Source organism: Manihot esculenta, chromosome 13 (genome assembly GCF_001659605.2).
Source record: "Manihot esculenta cultivar AM560-2 chromosome 13, M.esculenta_v8, whole genome shotgun sequence".
In the NCBI taxonomy this organism is placed as follows: domain Eukaryota; kingdom Viridiplantae; phylum Streptophyta; class Magnoliopsida; order Malpighiales; family Euphorbiaceae; genus Manihot; species Manihot esculenta.
This window is the reverse complement of record NC_035173.2, coordinates 1,025,506-1,049,527: the sequence shown is the minus strand read 5'-3', so window position 1 is coordinate 1,049,527 and position 24,022 is coordinate 1,025,506. Positions and strand designations below refer to the sequence as shown.

General features: G+C 39.1%; 2 protein-coding genes across 2 annotated transcripts; one reads left to right on the top strand and one right to left on the bottom strand.

The window, feature by feature from the left end:
• Nucleotides 1-371: 371 nt before the first annotated feature.
• Nucleotides 372-2,386, top strand: LOC110629711. Its single transcript, XM_021776802.2, has 5 exons — nt 372-591; nt 728-954; nt 1,385-1,465; nt 1,549-1,899; nt 2,165-2,386. The coding sequence occupies exons 1-5, from the start codon at nt 438-440 to the stop codon at nt 2,264-2,266; spliced, it is 915 nt and encodes a 304-aa protein (XP_021632494.1). The 5' UTR covers nt 372-437; the 3' UTR covers nt 2,267-2,386.
• Nucleotides 2,387-3,037: 651 nt separating this feature from the next.
• On the bottom strand, nt 3,038-22,287 carry LOC110629710 (aspartic proteinase 36). The gene is made up of 10 exons (XM_043949325.1): nt 21,763-22,287; nt 21,038-21,167; nt 20,631-20,878; nt 18,467-18,691; nt 6,327-6,489; nt 6,164-6,237; nt 5,730-5,820; nt 4,638-4,713; nt 4,029-4,100; nt 3,038-3,262 (listed from the first exon to the last, which is right to left on the bottom strand). Exons 1-10 carry the CDS (start codon nt 21,984-21,986, stop codon nt 3,114-3,116), a joined length of 1,452 nt encoding a protein of 483 aa, XP_043805260.1. The 5' UTR covers nt 21,987-22,287; the 3' UTR covers nt 3,038-3,113.
• Between the last annotated feature and the right edge of the window lie 1,735 nt (nt 22,288-24,022).

Here is a 24,022-nt window from a genome sequence, read left to right as displayed (position 1 = left end):
TTTAAAATTAAAATTAAGAATTATTTATATTTATAATTAATACTTTAATTATATTTATATTAAATATATTAAATTTTATTAAATATTAAAAAATATTTTAAATATTTATTTAAAATAATAATAATTAAAAAATTATTTTAAAAATATAATAAAATAAAATTATAATAGTGAATTTATATATTATCATAATATAAAAAAATACATAATAATTTTATAATAATAAAAAAAAGAATGAACAAACTGAGATAAAAAAAATCCTTTATCCTTCCAATTTTGACTTAATGTGGCAAATCAAGTGCCTAGTAATCAAAGAACAAGTGGCCAACCCAAAGTACACAATATCACATACCTTATCCCCTAACAAACCAAACAAAAAAAAGGCTCTAAAACTTAATTCAAACCAAGACCACACCCTTTAGCAAACAGAATGGAAAGAGATGAGTGCCTCTGCTTGGTCTGCTCTGGCAATCTCCTCTCCCTCATTTGCCACTACCGGTGGTTGTTTTCACAGCCAGACCCGCCCCAGTAAATGCACAGTCACCTTCTCCAGGCCTTTTACATCAACTCCTCACTACCCATTTTCATTGAGAGGTAATCTTTCTTATCTTTCTCTTTTTCTTTCATCTAATGCCAAATCAAACTCCTTGATTCTTTGATAGAAAAGGATGAGGTTCTTACCTGAAAGTTGAGCTATGACCTTGACTAAATTGATCTGTGGTACCTGCAGTTACAAATGAATCTAACAGAACAGAACTGTCACCTGATCCTGAGATTGAAATGTCAGAAGCTGACAAGATTGTTGATGGTATGGACTTTGGAGAGCTTTGCAATGAGTTTGAGTGTATTAGTAGCCCTTTGGTTGAATCCACAGCCAGACAACTTGCCAGGGATATTCTTGAACTCCGCCAAGGCAATCGTGCACTGGGAACCTATGCCGTTTCTGTCAAATACAAGGTATTTCTCTCTGCTTCCTCCTGCATTTTGTTTGTTTTTCCTCTGAATTACCTTTGTTTGAGAGGAGGTTTTTAAGTAAACGAAGGTTTTGTGAGGGTTGAATTTGGCTTGGGATAATATATGATCTTAGTTTGAAGCAGTTAACATAACTTTTAGGGTAATTTATAGTATAGTTATTAATATTTAGCAAGACCTACAATTTAGTCCTTATTTTTTTTAATTGTAAATAATTTAGTCTCTAATTTTTTATTTTATTAACAAAATAGTTATTTTTTTAAATTTACCGATCTTCAGTGTTAACTCAAATTAAAAGAACTAGATTTCTCATAGATGTGTGGCACTGGAAGGAACTAGAAGATGAGTTCCAGTTTCAGACATGATTTGAAATGATACTATTCTTTTGGAAGTCCTACTTTCTTAGTAATTGCAGGATCCGCTCAGGAGTTTTACTGGTCGTGACAAATACAAGAGACCTTTATGGATAACTGGTGCACTAGACAACCCTTCTGTGGTGAGGATCAAAATTCTATGCAATTTCTTCAAAATGGCATCTCTTCATTTCATCTTTTGATTTCTCTCTTCTGGGTCTTGCAGAGTGTTCAAGAAATGGTGATGTTGTCTACCAGTGTCCTGAGCATCAAGTGGACAATAAAAGGGAAGCCTAAATCTCTTGTGGCTGATATAGGTGGAGACTTGATACTAAAAGTGAACTCCAGGTTCACTTTGAACCAGATTAGTGGCCAAGTGATTGAGCATGAAGAGTTGTGGGATTTATCAGCTTCATCACCTATAGCTCAGGCATTCTTCTGGGCATCACGGCGTTTGTTCGCTACGATTGAGACTGGAAAAGATTTGGCTGATCTTCTCAAGAACTTGTCAAGACGTCTCCCAACCCAGAAGGAGAACTTAGAGATTTATCCTGACCCTTCTGGTGATCCAACAAAGGTCAGCTCTACCACTATCTAATTGAAGCTTCTCAAAATTAAGGCATAAATAAAATAAAGAATAATGTCATTTAGGGATAGAAGGGTCGTATGTGATTCTTTAACTAGGTAATTTAAAACCTGAACGATATTGGAATTTGAACCCAATCAGACTCGACCTTTTATCGCTATATTAAATTTTTGGAAGTCGATACAGTGAAGTAAAGCCTGTTATTCCCATTACTTTTCTATATTGATCGGTTGTATTCATTTGCGTATGAACACAGTTTTTCCAACGGGACGAAGGCTTCCAAAGAGATGCATATCAGATTGCACTATTTCTTGCAGTACTCTATTTTGTTGTACAGTTCCTAAAGACAACCTTGTAAAACCTGTCCTTTCCTGTCCTGCCCATATTCTGCAATTCATCTGTTATTATAGTTAACATTGCTATCATCTTATACTGTATATGTGACTTTAATGCAGAATAACCACATTACAACTTCTTATTCTTCTTCTTCTGGTGGTTTGGTTTTGCACTTATTCACTTCACTGCTCTTTCCAGGATAGAACAGAAGGTGGACAATTTTGTTTTGATTCTCAATTCTTTTCCTTCTTTTTCAAGTCAATTAAAATGCATTTTTGAAATTCTAACAAAATATAAACTTTTACAATTAACATAACACTTACCCCTTATTTAACATGATTCATTTTATAAGAAAAGAATTCAAATAAACTCTTGCAAAATCATGCAAGAATTCTATTTCTTTTAAAATATTTTTTTTAAAAGTAAAAATGAATTGAATTCTTTCATTTTAAATTAAAAAAATTATTAAAAAGAATTTAATTAAATTGAATTCTTCGCAAAATTTTTAATTCCAAATAAAGAGTTAAAGTTTTTCAGGGGTCCAAATCTATCATTACCAGGTTGAATATTACGCCTTAAAGCTTCAACCACTAAACTAAACCAAACTAGACAACATTGCATTCACTTATTGGAGGTTCAAAAAAAACAAGTGGCACAGAAAATCATCATGGCGAAATCTTCCATTGACTAAAGGAATATGCTGTGTGTGTGAATTTTTTTTTTTTTTTTTTGGGGGGGGGGGTTGGGGGGGGGGGGGGGGGGGATGAGAAAGTCTTGTTTTCAAGAATTGAGCTGTACCAAGGAGACTGAGACTTCTTATTACATTATTGTACAAGGAAATCAAATAAGGTAGTACCATTTGTTGCAGCTTATGAAAATTTATAAAATACAGCAAATACTAATAATAAAAATGTTACACTTCTTCCGCTTATCAGGCGGGAAGCTGCAGAAACATTGTGAGCCCCAACAGAGTACACTGAACCAGAACTTTGATCTCTCACTTTGATTGTTGAAGAGCCTAAATTATTCAAAAACACAGAAAGATAAAGGCGAGAATAATCTTTGATTCGAATGATAGTGAACTGTGTGCCAGAATGCAGAAGCACATCAAATTTTCATTGCCCAAATGATCTTTTCACAAAAAGTCATTTTACTCAACTATATAATCATCCTGTTTGTATGCAGACAGTATCTCAACTTATGGGTATATAACATTAAAGTACCTAAACTTTAATTGAAGTTCCTGGAGAGAAATGAAGGATCAGCGAGAGCTGCTGAAGTTGGTTTGTTCTCTATTTACTCCAATAGCAGTTGATGATGTTGTGAAGGGTCATTCAGTTTTTCATCTGGACGATGGATTTGTTTCTTTGGAAGTTTTTTAATGGAAGAATTAGAATTAGAAATATATGGTTTGCAAAAATGCCGATGCATGCAATGTAAATTGTGAAGGGTCATAATTCAACAACTTATGAAATGGTAAAATTTTGTCTATTGTAAAATCCAAATCCAATCAATAAAGTTACCAAGCTTTTGCAAATCCAGAAATATGAAAACAGTAAAAATGCAGAAGAACAAGAGATTCGGGAACCCAAAGAGTTAAATGCACATATATTTACGAGCATTAACATTTCTACCATTACTGCTATAGTTTTTTTTTAGAAAAAAGAAAAGGAAGAAGAAGCAAAGAAGAGACTCTATGTTCATTGTCTGATTTCATGAAGTATGAATCAAACACACAAATCAATCATAAATATAAAGTAAAAGAAACACCATATGCTACTCACAGTTGTATTCGGTCCATCCAATTGCCTGATTTTCAATATCATATAGAACAAGCTTATTTGAAAGCACCAAATCTGCATTGAAGCAGTAGTAAGATTAAATTTTAGACAGATGGTTTTTTATTGTTATTTTCACATCAAAGAAAATAAGAACAACTTATTATATCGTCTTTCAGAAAAATCAGCACAGTTCAACCATACAACCTCTTCCAGCTTAATTAGCGAATTAATATTCATACAGCAAAACCCAAAAGATAAAAAGAATGATCTAAGATTCCTAGTAAGAACAAGAAGTGAAATTTAAAAGAATTTAAGTTGTCAGAAATTGGCACATATTTTACATTCTTTAAGCCCATCTACAATTAATGACATTTCAAATCATCAACTAATTGTAAGATAAAAGATACATGGGAGTGTTCAGCTTTTCATTATTCATCGCAAGACAACTGCTGTCAATTGTCCCTTGCTAGGATACATAGTCCTGTCCTTAAAATACCCACTTGTGCAGTTCCAGACTAGGATAAGTGGAACTTAATCTGAGATTGTTCACCATTTCACCATCTACTTTATGTAAAACAGAAAGTAACTAAATTTTAGAACAAAAGACCATACCTCCTAAAAGAGTCATATCCCTACCATCTTTAGATTGCAAACCACTGTTTTGCCAACCAATACACCAAACATCCTCCTGTAGAAAGTCATTAAGAAAAATGTGATTGGCCAGAAAAAAAATGTTACAATAACAAAAACCCAAATCAAAGAACTAAATCATGAACATTCAAAAAGTAATGCACCACACTTCTTCATAAAAAAAGATTCAGCACTTTAAGCATTGTGAAACGCCATGAAAACAACAATATATTAAATTTTGGCAAGAAAATAGCTTGGACTATTCATTTCTTTGAAAGCCTTTCATATATCACGCCTCAATGGCTAAACAACTACAAACTGTTTCATCCATCGCCCTTGATTACTGTTTATTATTAAGATGATGACCAGACACAATTCATACATTCATACAATACAAAATCTCCATCTTTGAAGAGCGTGAGTAGGTCAACACTCAATAGTTGATACAATACCAAAGACACTTTTTCTAACAAAATTTAGATCCAAGAATGACAAACAGTTTCGTATCATATTTTAGTTGTGTTGAGTAATTAAAATAAACACCATAATATAGCTTCATTAGTATATCTTTTCAGAACCATGTACATCCAAATAGGAACGACGGTGAAATTGAATTTAGCTTGGTACATGCATCAACTATAATCTATCCGAAATGTGCTAAACATCCTTTTGTAATAGTTATTAGCTAAAATGTAGCTGATATTTGCTAATAATTGACTAATAAGAAACCATGTGAATCGCCTTCAGAAAGATTTAAAATCTACATGTTTCATTCATCTATCTAGCAATAAATTTTAACAATTCTAGAAGCACGGTGATCCTAGTACTTGTTAGTTATAAATGGACCCTTACTAACATAAAAAGGCTGACCAAATAGAAAAAAGTTATATCAATAGCAAAATAAATATTACACAGCACTTCCAGCAGTTTTGCAACATAACCACCATAATCCCTGGCAAGGAGCACTTATTCATGCTAAATATTAGAAATGTCTAGCAAGGCACTTGAGATAAACAACCATACATCAAAAGTATTTAAGATGATGATTGTATTAATGTTAACATTTTTACTTACACGAATTTGGAATAGATAGTCATGAGGATAAGCACTCAAAGTTAGCGAATCTACAAAATGAAACTTAACGTCCGGAAATCCATCATCAACACTGCAATAGTATGTGGAGTAAAGAAATTTGAGAAGTTAAGCATTTATGATAATAAATTAATGGTCAAATGCTTTTAAACTAGTAATAAGGACTATTAGCAAAAATATCGTAGACATAATGTAGCAAAAAACACCATTCCAACTGAATTACTCCCTCTAACAAGGTACTCTTAAAGGAAATCTGCAGGACTCGCCCCAGATGGACTATCCACTAATGGACATATATGGATAGTTACAGATCAAACATTTACTGTGGCCAAACTTAAATAACTTTTCAAATTTAATAGCAGCTCCAAAAGTAGAAATTTCTAGGAGGAATTGCCCCTGGGGCCTTGACGCCTTACTTTCCGCTGTACTGAAAACATGTAAACTGCTCCTCAACAGTATGTAATTCTAATCCAGGTTGCTGAGCCACAATCTAATTCAACATAAACTAAATTCAGTCCAAGTACTAGACATAGTAAAGAACAAACTTCAAATGGAAGAAACATAAATTATAATAGGTACCTTAGCCATCATTAACTCATAAACTGTCTCCGGAAGATATGCCAAGGTAGTACCACTGTCAATTATTGTTCCTCTCTGATCTCCATCTGAAAATATATCTGTTGGAAGTTCCAGAACATCACCTCCCACCTCTATTTCCTTCATAACAACATTGTAATGCGGCCTAAAGTATAATTACGAAAGAAAAATATCATTAACCAAGTTATGACAAAAAATGTGAGGAAAAAAGGAAAAGAAAAAAGAATTCAATAAGAAACTAGAAATATTAAAAAGAAAAGAAAAAATGAGACAGGGAAAAAATGATCCAACTTCTTTCCACCAAAAATTCATAAACAGTACTCATTCTGGATGTAATACCCGGCTAGACTCTGGTATCGGGATTCCTACTGTCCGGTGGAATCTCGGGTGTCGGAGACTTCTAGAAGGGTAAAACCATGTTTTTACCAAATATTTTATTGCATTATATGTATTTAAGCAAGAAAGAAAATGAGTTTTTGTATGAAAATAACCTTGGAGGAAGACCCAAGTTCGGCCGCCGAACATGCATGCACTTCGGGAGTGCTTTAGGCCCCCGAAGGCATATGTGAGGGGAGTCCAGGTTTGGCCGCCGAACCTTATGTTCGGCCGCCGAACTTGCATGCGTTGCGGAGGCACGTTCGGCCCCCGAATGTGGCCTGGCCAGCCACCTATAAAGGGGTCCCTTAGCCGAAAACGGGCGAGCTTTTCTCCCCATTTTCGGCCAAAGTGAGCTCTCCGCCGTCCCTCACCGATCTTGAGTTTCTTCCTTCAAATCTTTCATGATTTTCATGATTTTTCACTTTGTTTTGAATATTTTTGAGCTTAGAGCAAGTTTTGAAGCTTGGAAGACACAGGAGCTCTCTCCCACCGTTCTCCAAGTTTAGGTCGTCTCTCTCTCGATCTTCAAGAGGTAAGAGCCGATCTTAAGCTCGTTTTATGTTTTTAAACAAGTTTAAGTTGATTCATGGGGTAGAAATGCATGTTTAGGTTAGTTGAGCATTGTTAGGTTTTATGTTATGTTTATGGATAATGTTGTTATATATGAATGTTTGATGAGTTTTAGTTGGGGTTTAGGATAGTTTGAGACCCCAATGTGTTGATGTAAGAGTTTATGCATGTTTTGAGTAAGTTGAATGCATGTTTGGAAGTTTGGGAGGCATGGGAGCATGTTTGAGCCGAGTTTCTGCCCTTTTGGCAGAAACCAGGTTCGGCAGCCGAAGGACTTTCGGCCGCCGAACCTGCCTGTGAGGCAAGCCTTTCGGCTGCCGAAGCCTGCCCCCGAAAATGGACTTTCGTCTCTGGAGGGCACTTTCGGCGGCACCTGCCTGACTTTCGGCTCTGGAGGGACTTTCGGCTGCCGAACCTGCCGCCGAAAGTGCCCTGTTCAGCCTTCCTTTGCATGTTTCCTATGATTGTTTTATGAGGTTTTAGGGGGTTTTTGGGGAGTATTTTAGAGTCATGTTCATGTATGTTTGGTCCCTCATTTGAGTCCACCTGTGTAGGTTCGGACCCGAGGAACCGAGGACCCCAGCAGTGAGTCAGCTGCTTCAGTTCTTTGTCAGAGTTAGCCTGAGGTGAGTAGAATAAACTTTATGTTTTAAACTAATGCAAGTTTTAGCATGAATCATGCATCACGAATGCCATGTGATATAATAGGTTGTTGCATTAGAATCCACGAATATGTTGCACTGCATTCTTTGTTGTGGATGTGGGTGAATGTTGTATGATCCAATTAGTCCCTGAGGAAAGACCAGGACCCCATTCTACAGTCTGGCACGGTATGGAACGCGAAGACCAGGTGCCCAGATGATGCCCTGGGGAAATGGTAAGTAATGTATGATATGACAGGAAGACCAGGACCCCATTCTACGGCCTGGCACGGATATGATGCTGGGACTATTTGGTGACAGGTTCACCCTTGATGTGACTTGTCTGTGATATGATGCATTACATGATGGCATATGTTTTAAATGTTTTAGTATTCTGCTCACTGGACTCTAGTAGCTCACCCCTTTCCCTATATCCCCCAGGTTTGCAGGTACGGGCTAGATCAGGGTATCCAGAAGAGTAAAGTCATGTGAATTGTAATAGTTAGATGTGGACATGATGATTTGTAAAATGATGTAAGGATATGAACAGTTATGTTTTGTAATAGTGATACTGAGGATTAGAATTGTGCTTGACCATAGTATGTTTGGATAATCCCACGTATATACATGATCTATGTTTTATGATGTTTATGTTCAACCAAGCTTGATGTTTGATGAGATACCCCATTGGAGCATGTGATGAGGTTCCAGTGGTGTGGTTTATGCTTATGTTTATGTGCATGCACAGGTTGAGCTTGGTAAAAGAAAAGAAAAAGTTCTCACGTTTATGTATATGTGTGATCATGTATGGGATTTGACAGGTATTCAGGATGTATGTTTGGCTTGCTACGGGTCCCGGCGACCTTATGTCGATCTGGATCCTAGCGCTGGTAGCGGTCCGGTTTCCGGGTCGTTACAGAGTGGTATCAGAGCCCTAGATTCATATGGTCGGACCTAGAGTGTCGGGCTCATAGATGTTATAGAAGGTCAAGCACAATAGGAAAGATCATGTCCACTAGGATAGGATGTGGAGTCCTGTCTTGTATGATGATGTGAAATGCCATGATGATATGCTATGTATGTGATGCATGTGATGCGGGTTCATGTGTTTCCACATGAACCATATGATGCTAATGCTGGTATGATATGTGTTGTTTTCCAGAAATCAGGATGAGAGGAACTCGTCGATCTGCACGATTGACTGGAGTACCACCCCAGGACGAGGGCACTGATGCCCGTCCTCCTGCATTGCCTAGGGCAATGTCAAGTAGGTCCAGCAGAGAAAGAGCAGTAAGTGACCCTAGAAGGTCTTTGGATCTGGGTAGGAGCAGATCAGTGAGGGGAACAGTGCAAGGGGATATGTCAGAGGATGTGGGGGATCAGATGGATGTGGATCAGAGAAGGGATGGCAGTCTCGGAGTAAGTATGTCGGAAGAGGGTATGGGAGAGTCCCAAGGAGGCACTCAGGCCTCGGGATTTGTTCAGCCACCTTACTACCCACCCTTTTCACATAATCCCGGGTATTCGATGGGAGGTACATCGGATTACCCCAGTTTTAACCCTCATCACTCTCAGATGCCATACCCACCTTTCTACCCACCGTACACACAATACCCCATGTATCCACCCCCACCTTACTATCCAAATCCAGCAAACCCTACCTCAGGGGACGCTGTGCCACCTCCACCACCAGCAGAAACCACAGTCCCAGAAACCGAAGTACCTAAACCTAGCTCATCTGGAGGGAGCAAGGTCAAGATGACCGACTACATGAAGCTGGGTGCTCCCCAGTATGAAATAGGTAGTGACCCATTTGAGTACCTTGGTAGGGTCAAGATGATTACAGATGAGATAGGAGCTGATGACAGCAGAGCCATTCAGATGGCTGGGTTCACACTCAAATGCAAGAAGGCCCGTGAGTGGTTTAAAAATTATGTGAACCCGAGAGTGGACAGCATGACCTGGGAGGAGTTTGCAAATGAGTTTGCAGATGAGTTTACAGGATGGGCTTTCCCTGAAAGCTCTAGGGAGATGAAGATGGTTGAATTTGAGCAGTTAAGGCAGACAGAAGAGATGAGTGTAGATGAGTACACAGACAGATTCTTGGAGCTGTTGCCGTTTGCTGGGCAGAACCTTGACTCAGATCAGAAAAAGTCAAGGAGGTATATCATGAGGCTTCATTCTAGGTATTCCTCCTTGATCCAGTCAGCAGATAGGGAGAGCTTCCATGTCATAGTGGATATGGCCCGAAGGATGGAGGCTAGTGCCATCATCGAGGGGAAGGTTAAGCAGTCAGTGGCACAGTCTTCTGGTTCTAAGACCCCGGGTGGGGGAAGGTTAGATCCCTCTACCTTGAGTGCAGCAGCTTCAGGCAGCAAGAGATGGAGTAAAGCCAAGTCTAAGAAGAACAAGTTCTGGAGCAAGATTAAGTCAGGTCTGGGAATAGGGAGTGGCTCAAGCTCTGGTGCAGATAATGCAGTATGTGTGAGGTGTGGTAAACCACACAAAGGGATCTGCCGGGCTGGGACGAATGTATGTTTCAGATGCGGACAAGAGGGGCACATGGCTCGGGAGTGTCCAAGAGCAGCTTTTGTGGCACAGTCTCAGCAGACAGCTTCCGGTAGTATAGCACAGCCAGCAGCTCCAGCCACGACTCAGGCCAGTGGCAGAGGCAGAGGGAGAGGGGCAGCCTCTTCTTCAGCGGGTTTCAGAGGTGAAGGTCCATCAGCACCAGCGCGGATCTTCACAATGACACAGCAGGAGGCAGATGCATCTAACACCGTGGTGGCAGGTAATCTCGTCATTGGTTGTTCAGATGTGTATGCCTTGACGGACCCTGGTGCATCTCATTCTTTTATTGCTCCGAGAGCCGTTGAGAGGTTGGGTTTGATGGTCTCTGGGTTAGAGTGTCCCCTATGGGTCAGTGGACCCAAGTGTGACCCGTCAGTGGCAGAGTCAGTCTGCCAGTGTAGTCCAGTTTTTGTGGAGGGAAGATGCCTGTCCGCCGACCTCGTGGTTTTAGATTTGACAGATTTTGACGTCATTCTAGGGATGGATTGGCTATCTACCCATGGTGCTACCTTGGATTGCAGAGACAAGGTAGTCAGGTTCAGATGTCAGGATGGGTCAGAAGTTGTCTTCAGAGGAGACAGGAGGGGTACACCTAGAGGTTTGATATTAGCCCTACAGGCTCGTAGGCTCCCCAGGAGGGGTTGTCAGGGTTTTCTAGCTCATGTGAGAGAGCTGGATAGTCATGTCAGAGAGCCCGCCTCGGTGCCAGTGGTCAGAGAGTTTTTAGATGTGTTCCCAGACGAGCTGTCAGGTTTACCACCGGCTAGGGAGATAGAGTTCGAGATAGAATTGATGCCTGGAACCAAACCGATCTCTATCCCTCCCTACAGGATGGCACCAGCAGAATTGAAGGAGCTTAAGGAGCAGTTGCAAGAGCTGGTAGACAAGGGCTTCATCCGACCGAGTACCTCACCTTGGGGTGCTCCAGTATTGTTTGTGAGAAAGAAGGATGGATCCCTTAGACTTTGTATCGACTATAGGCAGTTGAACAAGGTCACTACCAAGAATAAGTACCCGTTGCCAAGGATCGACGATCTATTCGACCAGCTGGCAGGAGCAGGTTGTTTCTCCAAGATAGATCTGAGATCAGGGTACCATCAGCTGAGGATAAGGGAAGAGGATGTACCGAAGACAGCTTTCAGGACCAGATATGGGCATTATGAGTTCCTTGTGATGCCGTTCGGGTTAACCAATGCCCCTGCAACATTCATGGATCTCATGAACAGAGTGTTTAGCCAGTACCTGGATCACTTTGTTATTGTCTTCATAGATGATATCTTAGTGTATTCCAGGAATGCAGAGGAGCATGCCCATCATCTGAGGTTGGTTCTGCAGACTTTGAGGGAACATGGCTTGTATGCCAAGTTCTCCAAATGTGAGTTCTGACTGAGGAGCATATCATTCTTGGGGCATGTTGTGTCAGAAAATGGGATTGAAGTGGACCCCAAGAAGGTAGAAGCTGTGGCTAACTGGCCTAGACCCACTTCAGTGACAGAGATCAGGAGTTTCTTGGGTTTGGCAGGTTACTACAGGAGGTTCGTTCAGGACTTCTCTAAAATTGCAGCTCCTTTGACCAGATTAACCAGGAAGAATCAGAAATTTGTGTGGACCGACCAGTGCGAAGAGAGTTTTGAAGAGCTTAAGACGAGGTTAACGTCAGCACCGGTGTTAACGTCAGCATCGGTGTTAGCTTTGCCTAACAGTCAGGAGAATTTCACAGTGTTCTGTGATGCATCCCGAGTGGGATTGGGTTGTGTGCTAATGCAAAATGAAAGGGTGATTGCTTATGCTTCTAGGCAGCTGAAGAAGCATGAGTTGAATTACCCTACACATGACCTGGAAATGGCAGTCGTAATCTTTGCACTCAAGATGTGGAGGCATTACCTTTATGGGGTAAAATGTGAGATCTTCACCGATCATAAAAGCCTGCAGTACATCCTGAGTCAAAGAGATTTGAACTTGAGACAGAGAAGATGGGTGGAGCTGCTGAGTGATTATGATTGCAAGATTCAGTACCATCCGGGTAAGGCGAATGTGGTGGCAGACGCCCTAAGCCGGAAATCACTAGGCAGCTTATCCCACATCACGGCTGAGAGGAGACCGGTGGTGAAAGAGTTTTACAAGCTCATTGAGGAAGGTCTACAGCTAGAGTTGTCTGGTACAGGTGCTTTGATAGCCCAGATGAGAGTGACACCTGTGTTCTTGGAGCAGGTGGCTCAGAAACAGCACGAGGACCCAGAGTTAGTGAAGATTGCCAGGACGGTTCAGTCAGGCAAGAATGAAGAGTTCAGATTCGACAGCAAGGGAATCCTCAGCTATGGGAATAGACTATGTGTACCAGATGACATCAGTTTAAAGGGAGACATTATGAGGGAAGCTCATAATGCCAAGTACAGTGTTCACCTTGGAGCCACCAAGATGTATCAAGATCTGAAAAAGGTGTATTGGTGGCCAGCCATGAAGAAGGAAGTGGCTCAGTTTGTGTCAGCCTGCGAAGTATGTCAAAGGGTGAAGCTGGATCAGAAGCCGGCTGGAATGCTTAACCCGCTACCTATTCCAGAGTGGAAATGGGAGAATATAGCTATGGACTTCGTAGTGGGGTTACCTGCAGCATCCAACAGGTTAGACTCCATATGGGTGATTGTGGACAGACTGACCAAATCTGCTCACTTCATCCCTGTCAGGAGCAACTACTCAGTGGATAAGTTAGCGCAGGAATATGTGGATGAAGTGGTAAGGCTGCATGGGGTTCCCGTTTCGATAGTGTCAGATAGAGGGCCCCAGTTCACCTCCAGGTTTTGGCGGAGTCTGCAGAGTGCTATGGGTACCAGGTTGGATTTCAGTACTGCCTTCCATCCCCAGACTGACGGACAATCAGAGAGGACCATCCAGACAATTGAGGATATGCTCAGAATGTGTGTGCTAGATTTTGGCGGTTCTTGGAGGCAGCATCTACCCTTGGTGGAGTTTGCCTACAATAACAGCTATCATGCTAGCATAGGGATGGCTCCATATGAAGTTTTATATGGGAGGAAGTGCAGGTCACCTGTTTGCTGGGAAGAAGTGGGGGAAAAGGCCTTGGCAGGCCCTGAGCTTGTTGAGATCACCAGCAGGGTGGTACCCATTATCAGAGAGAGAATCAAAACTGCTGTGAGCAGACAGAAGAGCTATGCAGACATCCGCAGGAGACAGGTAGAGTTTCAGGAGGGAGATCTGGTATTGCTCAAAGTGTCTCCTATGAAAGGAGTGGTTCGTTTTGGGAAGAAAGGTAAACTAGCCCCACGATACATTGGACCCTTTGAAATCTTGCAGAAGATTGGGAATATGTCGTACAAGCTGGATTTACCTGCTTCAATGGAAAGAATCCATCCGGTTTTCCATGTTTCCATGTTGAGGAAGTTCGTGTCAGATCCGGACAAGGTTCTTAGTGAGCCTGATGTGGAGATCCAAGGAGATCTCACTTATGTTGAGCAGCCAGTGCGGATTCTTGACATGACACCCAGATCAGGAAGCTGAGAAACAAGGAAATCCCGATGGTGAAAGTCCTTTGGAACCACCACAATATGAAAGAATGCACCTGGGAGACACGGGAGTCCATGCTCCAGCAATACCCTTATCTTTTCTAAGGTTAGTTTCTTGTGTGTTTCATGTGTTCTATGTGTATGGTGTGTTTTATGCCTTGCATGTGCTAGTTGAGGAACATTCGGGGACGGATGTTCTTAAGGGGGGAGAATGTAATACCCGACTAGTCTCCGGTATCGGGATTCCTACCGTCCGGTGGAATCTCGGGTGTCGGAGACTTCTAGAAGGGTAAAACCATGTTTTTACCAAATATTTTATTGCATTATATGTATTTAAGCAAGAAAGAAAATGAGTTTTTGTATGAAAATAACCTTGGAGGAAGACCCAGGTTCGGCCGCCGAACATGCATGCACTTCGGGAGTGCTTTAGGCCCCCGAAGGCATATGTGAGGGGAGTCCAGGTTCGGCCGCTGAACCTTATGTTCGGCCGCCGAACTTGCATGCGTTGCGGAGGCACGTTCGGCCCCTGAATGTGGCCTGGCCAGCCACCTATAAAGGGGTCCCTTAGCCGAAAACGGGCGAGCTTTTCTCCCCATTTTCGGCCAAGGTGAGCTCTCCGCCGTCCCTCACCGATCTTGAGTTTCTTCCTTCAAATCTTTCATGATTTTCATGATTTTTCACTTTGTTTTGAAGATTTTTGAGCTTAGAGCAAGTTTTGAAGCTTGGAAGACACAGGAGCTCTCTCCCACCGTTCTCCAAGTTTAGGTCGTCTCTCTCTCGATCTTCAAGAAGTAAGAGCCGATCTTAAGCTCGTTTTATGTTTTTAAACAAGTTTAAGTTGATTCATGGGGTAGAAATGCATGTTTAGGTTAGTTGAGCATTGTTAGGTTTTATGTTATGTTTATGGATAATGTGTGTTATATATGAATGTTTGATGAGTTTTAGTTGGGGTTTAGGATAGTTTGAGACCCCAATGTGTTGATGTAAGAGTTTATGCATGTTTTGAGTAAGTTGAATGCATGTTTGGAAGTTTGGGAGGCATGGGAGCATGTTTGAGCCGAGTTTCTGCCCTTTTGGCAGAAACCAGGTTCGGCAGCCGAAGGACTTTCGGCCGCCGAACCTGCCTGTGAGGCAAGCCTTTCGGCTGCCGAAGCCTGCCCCCGAAAATGGACTTTCGTCTCTGGAGGGCACTTTCGGCCGCCGAAGGTGCCGCCGAACCTGCCTGACTTTCGGCTCTGGAGGGACTTTCGGCCGCCGAACCTGCCGCCGAAAGTGCTCTGTTCAGCCTTCCTTTGCATGTTTCCTATGATTGTTTTATGAGGTTTTAGGGGGTTTTTGGGGAGTATTTTAGAGTCATGTTCATGTATATTTGGTCCCTCATTTGAGTCCACCTGTGTAGATTCGGACCCGAGGAACCGAGGACCCCAGCAGTGAGTCAGCTGCTTCAGTTCTTTGTCAGAGTTAGCCTGAGGTGAGTAGAATAAACTTTATGTTTTAAACTAATGCAAGTTTTAGCATGAATCATGCATCACGAATGCCATGTGATATAATAGGTTGTTGCATTAGAATCCACGAATATGTTGCACTGCATTCTTTGTTGTGGATGTGGGTGAATGCTGTATGATCCAATTAGTCCCTGAGGAAAGACCAGGACCCCATTCTACGGCCTGGCACGGTATGAAAGACCAGGACCCCATTCTACGGCCTGGCACGGTATGGAACGCGAAGACCAGGTGCCCAGTTGATGCCCTGGGGAAATGGTAAGTAATGTATGATATGACAGGAAGACCAGGACCCCATTCTACGGCCTGGCACGGATATGATGCTGGGACTATTTGGTGACAGGTTCACCCTTGATGTGACTTGTCTGTGATATGATGCATTACATGATGGCATATGTTTTAAATGTTTTAGTATTCTTCTCACTGGACTCTAGTAGCTCACCCCTTTTCCTATATCCCCCAGGTTTGCAGGTACGGGCTAGATCAGGGTATCCAAAAGAGTAAAGTCATGTGAATTGTAATAGTTAGATGTGGACATGATGATTTGTAAAATGATGTAAGGATATGAACAGTTAGGTTTTGTAATAGTGATACTGAGGATTAGAATTGTGCTTGATCATAGTATGTTTGGATAATCCCATGTATATACATGATCTATGTTTTATGATGTTTATGTTCAACCAAGCTTGATGTTTGATGAGATACCCCATTGGAGCATGTGATGAGGCTCCAGTGGTGTGGTTTATGCTTATGTTTATGTGCATGCACAGGTTGAGCTTGGTAAAAGTAGGGCTGTAAATGAGCCAAGCTATTCGTGAGCTACTCGAGACTCGACTCGATAAAAGCTCGACTGAGTTCGGCTCGTTTTTTAAACGAGCCAAGCTCGAGCTCAATTTTGAGGCTCGTCACTTAAACGAGCTGAGTTTGAGCTCCATAGTATTCGGCTCGTTAAGACTCTCGAGCTGGCTCGTTTTTAGGCTCGCGAGCTGGCTCGTTGAGAAGGCTCGCGAGCAGGCTCGTTGAGAAGGCTCGCGAGTAATATTGTTTAAATAAATTGGTGAACCAATTCGTTAAATAAATTTATGAACAAGTTCATATATTATTAAAAAAATAAAAATAACTATAAAGTTATAAAATTTAAACTATTATAAATACTTGAAAATTATAATATTGAAAATTACAAATAATTAAGATTAATTATTATAATTAATATTCTTTAAAATTAAATTATAAAAATCTTTTGTATATAATTATTATAATAAGATTCCATAAAATTAATGTATAATCACAAATAATTAATATTAATTATTATAATAAGTATTCTTTAAAATTATAGTACTACATGATAAATTGAGTTGTAAAAATTATATACATTTTAAAATTAAAGTATAATTATAAAAAAAATTTTGTATATAATTAAGCATACAATATAAAAGATGATAATAATTATCAAAGTATATTAATAATAATTAATTAAGGTTATATGGATGTTGAAGTTGAAATTCAAGTTAACTAATTGAACAAGCATGAAGATGATTATGAAAATAATTAAATTATATTAGCTTATTTCAACTGTTGAAAGTTGGAATCAACTTTATTCGTTTGATATTAAACTTTGTGTGTAATCTAATTTTATTATATTGTTGAATTTATATTTATTTGTGTTATTTTAGTTATAAATTGTGTTACGTAATTTTTTTTATGTACACTCTCTTTTTTTTATATTATTTAAATTAATGATGATTAAAAACTGATTAAAGTGTAATTATTAATTCGAGTTCGAGCCTGAACTTGAGCTCAAACCAAACTTTTTAATTTTGAGCTCGGTCTCGAGCTTTTTTAATGAGTTTCTTAATCGAGCTTTCCGAGTTCGAGCTCGAGTTTTATTAACGAGCTTCTTAATCGAGCTTTTCGAGCTCGAGCTCGAATTAGGCTCATTATTAAATCGAACGAGCCTTTCACGAGTCGAACTCGAATCGAGCTCGATTATAATATTTAATTCTCGAGCCGAGCTCGAATCAAATATTAGAGCTCGAGCTTCCAAACTTTTTTAATAAACGAGTTTGAGCTTTACAAAGCTCGGCTCGGCTCGGCTCGGCTCAATTACACCCCTACGTAAAAGAAAAGAAAAAATTCTCACGTTTATGTATATGTGTGATCATGTATGGGATTTGACAGGTATTCAGGATGTATGTTTGGCTTGCTACGGGTCCCGGCGACCTTATGTCGATCTGGATCCTAGCGCCGGTAGCGGTCCGGTTTCCGGGTCGTTACACTGGAGGTCCTGACACTTTGATATGCGCTGACCAAATTTTTTAAAACTGCTTTATGTAAGACAATACATGTGTTTTTTTCTCATCCCATCACAATGACAATAAAACACATCATCAATTCCGATATCTCAAGTATCATGTAAAGTTACTTTTGTAAGAAAGTAAAAACAAAATAAATATCCCTAGAAATGTTAAGCAAAGTTGCCTTGATTTAAATTATTCACTTGCATTCTATATTACGTTCAAAGGAAAACAAAAATTAGCACCATCCAATGTAATGGGGGAAGCAAACTAAACTCAACTTTTCTTCAATGAGAAATACACAAGCAACAAGAGGATTCAGATATTCCGATGTTTGTGCTATTTTAATTGACCTTCAGAAGAAAAATTACTTCTCATTAAAGGAAGAAGTAGGACTAGTTGGAGACTTCTGTAACGTGAGTCGCTTACATCCTACCAATTTTTTTATTTGATTCCTCAAGTCACACAAAAAGGTGTTTATCATCAAAATTTATGCAGAAAGTTCAATGACAATATGAGAAAAAGGTGGAGAAGTTAATTGCAGCATCAGTTAAATAGGGAAAATATTGCCCCCAAAAAAAAAAAGATAAGATAATGTCATAAAAGATAATATAGTGCAACAAAAGATAAGATAGTGTCACATACTTATTTGCTACCATTGGAGTTGTATTTACTTTTGGTGAGACTACCTCCCCAATGGCAAAAATTCCACCTCCATTTACATTGTCCAGGCAATGTGAAAATGTTCTTTTAACCTTTCCTGCTGCTGCGAGTTGTGAAATCATGGACGAGTTTGCTTGCCCAAAACCAAGTATCCCATCCAGAGCTTCACTGGATGTACCCAACTCCCCCAATTGTTTAGCTCCACACCTGTCACATTAGAGTAAATTTGATAATAAAAAGAGGCGACAATTCAACAAAATAATTTTTTTAACTTAAAACCAATAATTAAGCACAATGTTAGCAGACTCTTGCTAACATACAAGAGATTCACACATGGTGAAAGTAAAATATTGAAATGCAATACTAAGTCAAAGCCACTAAACATGGTAATTGAAAATTTCTTTTTTTCTTGCAATATGATTGAGTTGCTGTCAAGGTTGTAGAATAAGTTCTGCTATGTTCTCTATTTAGTTAGTTTTTTTTCTTCCATGTTCTCCATAAATAGTGGTTTTTCTTAATTCCTTACTTGTTGGAAGGTGTTCCTCCATATTGAATGATTTTAGCTTTCTTATTTATAGGAGGAGGTTGTCTCTTCTCTTTAGTATTTAAGTTCAGCAAATCAATAAAAAAGACATGTTAAAAATTGCCAAAAGTTATTTGAGTACTAAAACTGAAGATATTTTCAAGTTGTATCTTAATGAACTTGTATAACCTTCATCATAGGTTCCACCCTCATCCATTAACTCCATTTTTTCCACTCAATCGTCCCATGATAAGATCCTGTTCTAGGGACCATAAACATTATCACTTACATGCTCTCTCACATTGAACAAGCACTCATTCTCTAATGAGACAACCTTTGTTCTAAAGGGTCAGCAAATGCAAGAGGAAGAAGAAGAATAAGAAGAGGGAGGTGGAGGGGAGTAGGGTTGTGCATGTACTCCACTAGACATCAGTCCGTAATTGCATCTACATTCACTAATTGAAACAACTAACAATATATTACCAATTCAAACCTACCTAATAGAAACAACACTAATCAATTCAAGAATACAATATATTACCAATTCAACATCTTGACTTCATTTTTACTCAATATAGATCAAAGGTAAAAGAATAGTTTTTCTTTTTTTCTGATTTACACTTTTTATACCTAACAAAATTTATTACCCTACAACCAGAATGTGGTGTTTGGTAATATGGAAATGTTAATGTATAGACAAACACAACAAAAATAAGCATGGGGTTTTGCTAGTTTTATCATTTAGCTAGTCAATTCAGCTAAGAAAATAGTGTAGGTCATAAGCAGGTGAGTTCATTGTCCTTCCTTTTCAACACCTACAGAACATACTCTAATTTAATTGTTAAATTTGGGCCAGACCTAACTCACTCCAAAATCTAGTTTAAGGGGAGGAGTGCTTGTGGCCCATGCAAGGGGCACATTACCCTTCCCACGATCGACGCAGGATTCAACACCCCTTACGCTCAGAATTTTACTGGTACGTGACATATTTATGGGAGGCTCAATATCGGATGGGAGGCTCTGGTACCAATTGTAACAGTCCGGCCCAAACTGACCTAAATAACTTTTTAGATCTATTTTCCACTTAGTCCAAAATGGTTAACCCAAGTTATTTAGTAATTTCATGCTAGTTATTATATACAATTCCATTTTTGCATAACTTCCCGACATGGGATGTTTCAGTCTCTCCCACTTAATTTTGCGATGTCCACGTCAGGACCGGACTTTCGGGTATTGTGGTTTGCTAGTACCTTAGACGGCTCTGCCTCGTCTTATACGAGTAGCCCTTTCCTTGTAGACCCACTAACTCCACATAATTTTTTGATCCAGAAGCTCTGATACCATGTTAAATTTGAATTAGACCTAATTCACCCCAAAAGGTAGCTCAAGAGAAAGTGTCATAAGCTAGCTCAAGGGGAGAAGTGCCTATGGCCCATACAAGGGGCACATTACCCCTTTTCACGACCGATGTAAGATTCAACATTAACCAACACAAATTACACAAGCCATATGCTTCAATTTTGAACATCAATAACATCTAAGGGACACAAGACTTGTTAGTTGTTTTAGCAACACGAAACTAGGCAATATAATATGATAATAATGTGATCACTTGCAACTCACCCAAATACAACACTTCCATTTGCTGGTGCTGTTTCTAGATTTCCAGTCACTCTTTCAAACTGCAAATTGTCCCTCACAAAGAATCCAGCTGATGCGCTTCCATCACCATAAACAAGACTGTATTGACAGGGCAAATCTTTTGTGCAACCCTGAATTACACCATTGTATGTAGCAGCACAAAATGCATCATCACAATAAACATTTGTTGCAGAGGCAGAACTCTGGGGATCATACAATGTCAATTTTACCTGTTATGATGTAAAATCATAAAGAAAGGTTTCTCAAATGGAGGGTCAACATAAAACTTAGTAAACAACCAGGATACTAAACTTTAGGATGTTATGTGCATATGTTATGCACGTCATAAAAACTTAATGAGATTCAGTTTAGTTGTTAAAGAAGCATACACCAAGGCCGCTTTTTGTGGGACACTTGTCGCAGTTGACACAATTCACCCACAGAATGTCACTTCCAGTATCAACTTGCACATAGTAGTCCTTTGGTGGATTCCCGAGGCCAATTTTGGCAAAGTAAAGACTAAAGCAACCAGTGAAGAAATCATATAAGCACCCAAAAGGAAATAAATAAAATATGCATGCATTGATGGCCAAAAAGACAATATACTCAACCTACTTTGCGTCTTCTAGATATTCTCCTTTCATTTTGTTCCATCTTCTCAATAATGAAACAGAATGAAGGAATTTACATAAGAGACCAAAAATATTACAGCAATCAATTTTCAGAAATAAATCACCAAATACAAATAGCAGGAATATTGGATACAAAAGTGAAATTCGAAAATGACAATATATCATTGTTATCACAGAAAACCAATATAAAAACAATGAACACTTTACTGATTCCTTCATAATAAACCCAATTCGCTGCGGTATTAATTACAAGCATAGCAATTAGCAAGCAGCAAAAACAAATCTAGGATGAAGCTGAAATTTGGATCTAGAGCCAACTGCAATTGCACATATAAGCAAAAAAGTAATCTCACTTCACAATAAATATCCAACATGCCAATAATTAACGTTACAAATTATTAACGACCCTGCACATGTTAAAACGAAAAAAAAATGCAGCTGGAATTTATGACACAATAGCATACATTTATATAGAAACTGACCCAGCTACAGTCGGACTGCCATTCCCACCTAAAGGGAGATCGACAGCAGAGAGAATTCTCCGGTGACGATGAGCATCATGAGCTTTTAATGCGGCGAGGGTGCGTTCTCTACCGGCAAACTTATGCTGGACCTTAAAAATAAAATTCCCATAAGCTAAACACACAAAACCCAATTGAACAAGAACCGCCACCATTAAAACCGCCAGCAATCTCCTTAGATCCATGGACAACCACCGCCACCAAACTCTCAGGTAACCTTATTATATAAAAAAAAAAAGGCTTAGCCTTTTATTATTCTTCTTGCCCCTCCTCTCTCTCTCCCTTTCGGGGGTTAAGAGAAAGGTCTTAAGGTGGCGGTGCTCAGAGATTTGTCATGCGGTTGAATTACAGAAAGAAAATAGGAAGAAAAAGAAGAGGAAGAAGAAGAAGAGAAAAGGAAGGGAAGGAGAAGAAAGGAAAGGTTGAAAAACCGCGTTCTCAACGGCAAACGACCCATCCATCCTTGCAATGCAATGCGAAGAGAATATAGTAAACAACATAAGACGTCGTCGTCGTTTTTGGTTTTATTTGTTTATTTTGTATTTAAATTATTTTTGTTTGCGTCTGCTTTTCTGTCTCTGACTGTGACGGCGTCTCCGCGTGGCATTTGCAGAGCAAAGTCCTTCTGGCTTAGCGGTAGTTTTCTTCCTTTCTATCTTTTAACGAGAAAATGAGCAAATATTTTCCATTTTTATAATTTGACTTGCTTCCTTAACCGCCTGTTTTTTAGTTTCAGCGAGGTAGGAAAAGTGAGGCGTTAAATTTATAATTTTTTTAAAATTTAATTAACTGTATTTATTATCGTATTAAATCGAAAATATAAACTATAAATTTATTTTGTGCAATATATGTATATATAATAAATAGACTGAACGAAACATTTTATTTGAAAAAAAGTTACTAACATTTTTTTGGCTATTGACATTTAAATTTTGATAAATAATATTTAAATATTATAAAATTATAATTATTTTATTTTTAAAAGTATGCCTAATTTTTTTACTGATTTGACTTTTTAATCTTAACTGACTTATTTTTAAAATTCTTTTAAGAAGGATATTGTGAGTATGAGAGTTGAATTTGAATTTAAATAAATAATAGTTTTTAATCACCTAATTAAACAATATTAGCCATTAATACTTAACATTTTATGAATATATATCTACTTTTAACTTTTAATATATATATATCTACTTTTAACTTTTATATTAAAGAAATATTAATGATATTGATGGTGTGAAACGAAATTGATGATGTGACCGGAACGGAATTATACTGCGAGGTCAATTTTACAAGAAAGAGAAAGTTCTAAAACAGTCATTCTGACGCTCAAGTCAATAAAACTGAAGAATAAGGTAGGAGTAAGGAATTGCTTATAACTCAAGAATAGTTATGTAAAAGAATAGTATACTTTTGTTTCTGTTTTCGTTATTTTTTATATTGTAACATGGCGGAGTTAAATATAGCATTTTCTATAATTCAGTGATGATTTGACTGACTATTTGATAAGAGATCTTATCGGTTTAACTGGTTGATAATCCCGTAATTACAGGCATAACGGGAGTCTGTTGGATTGTGCCTGCTAATGGTAACTTCATATGAAGGTTCGACCTCTTCAAGGAAGGGCGAGTCTTGATGAAAAACCGAGTGTAGCGGTGTCTAGGTCTTTTTTTTTCTCATATGGAATCATGCATCCACTTATCAGACCCTTACCACATGACCTCTTTTTCGAGTGTCAGCGCATGGCTTTCTTTAGATAATTATTGTGTAATATCAAAAGTCTTCCCGCTGGTTTTCGATTCGTTTAGATTCGAAAATGATTATCGTCTTCACGATTTAGTGTACGTGGCTCATTTAAATTGGCCTTTTCCTATTCACGTCATTTTACATACTCCTGCCCATAAATGACAATTGCCTTGTGGCTATGAAATTAAAAATAATAAGCCAAACTTAACACCCGGTCATGATAATAAATTAAAAATTTTAATCAGGGCTGACCCCTAGTCGTTGGCCTAGCGGATACCCTCCTAGCAGTCTGGTCATAAAATATGTCACGGTCCTAGAGTGTGAATCATATCAACCTGTCCAGAGTGCGGCCTTTAGTTCAAGCCGTCAAACTAAATTAGCTTCTGAGCGCACGCTGTATTTGCTTTCTTCTTATTAGCTCTGTCGACCAGCCTAGCCTAAGATCTTGTCTAGCACTTGGTCAAAATTGATCCAA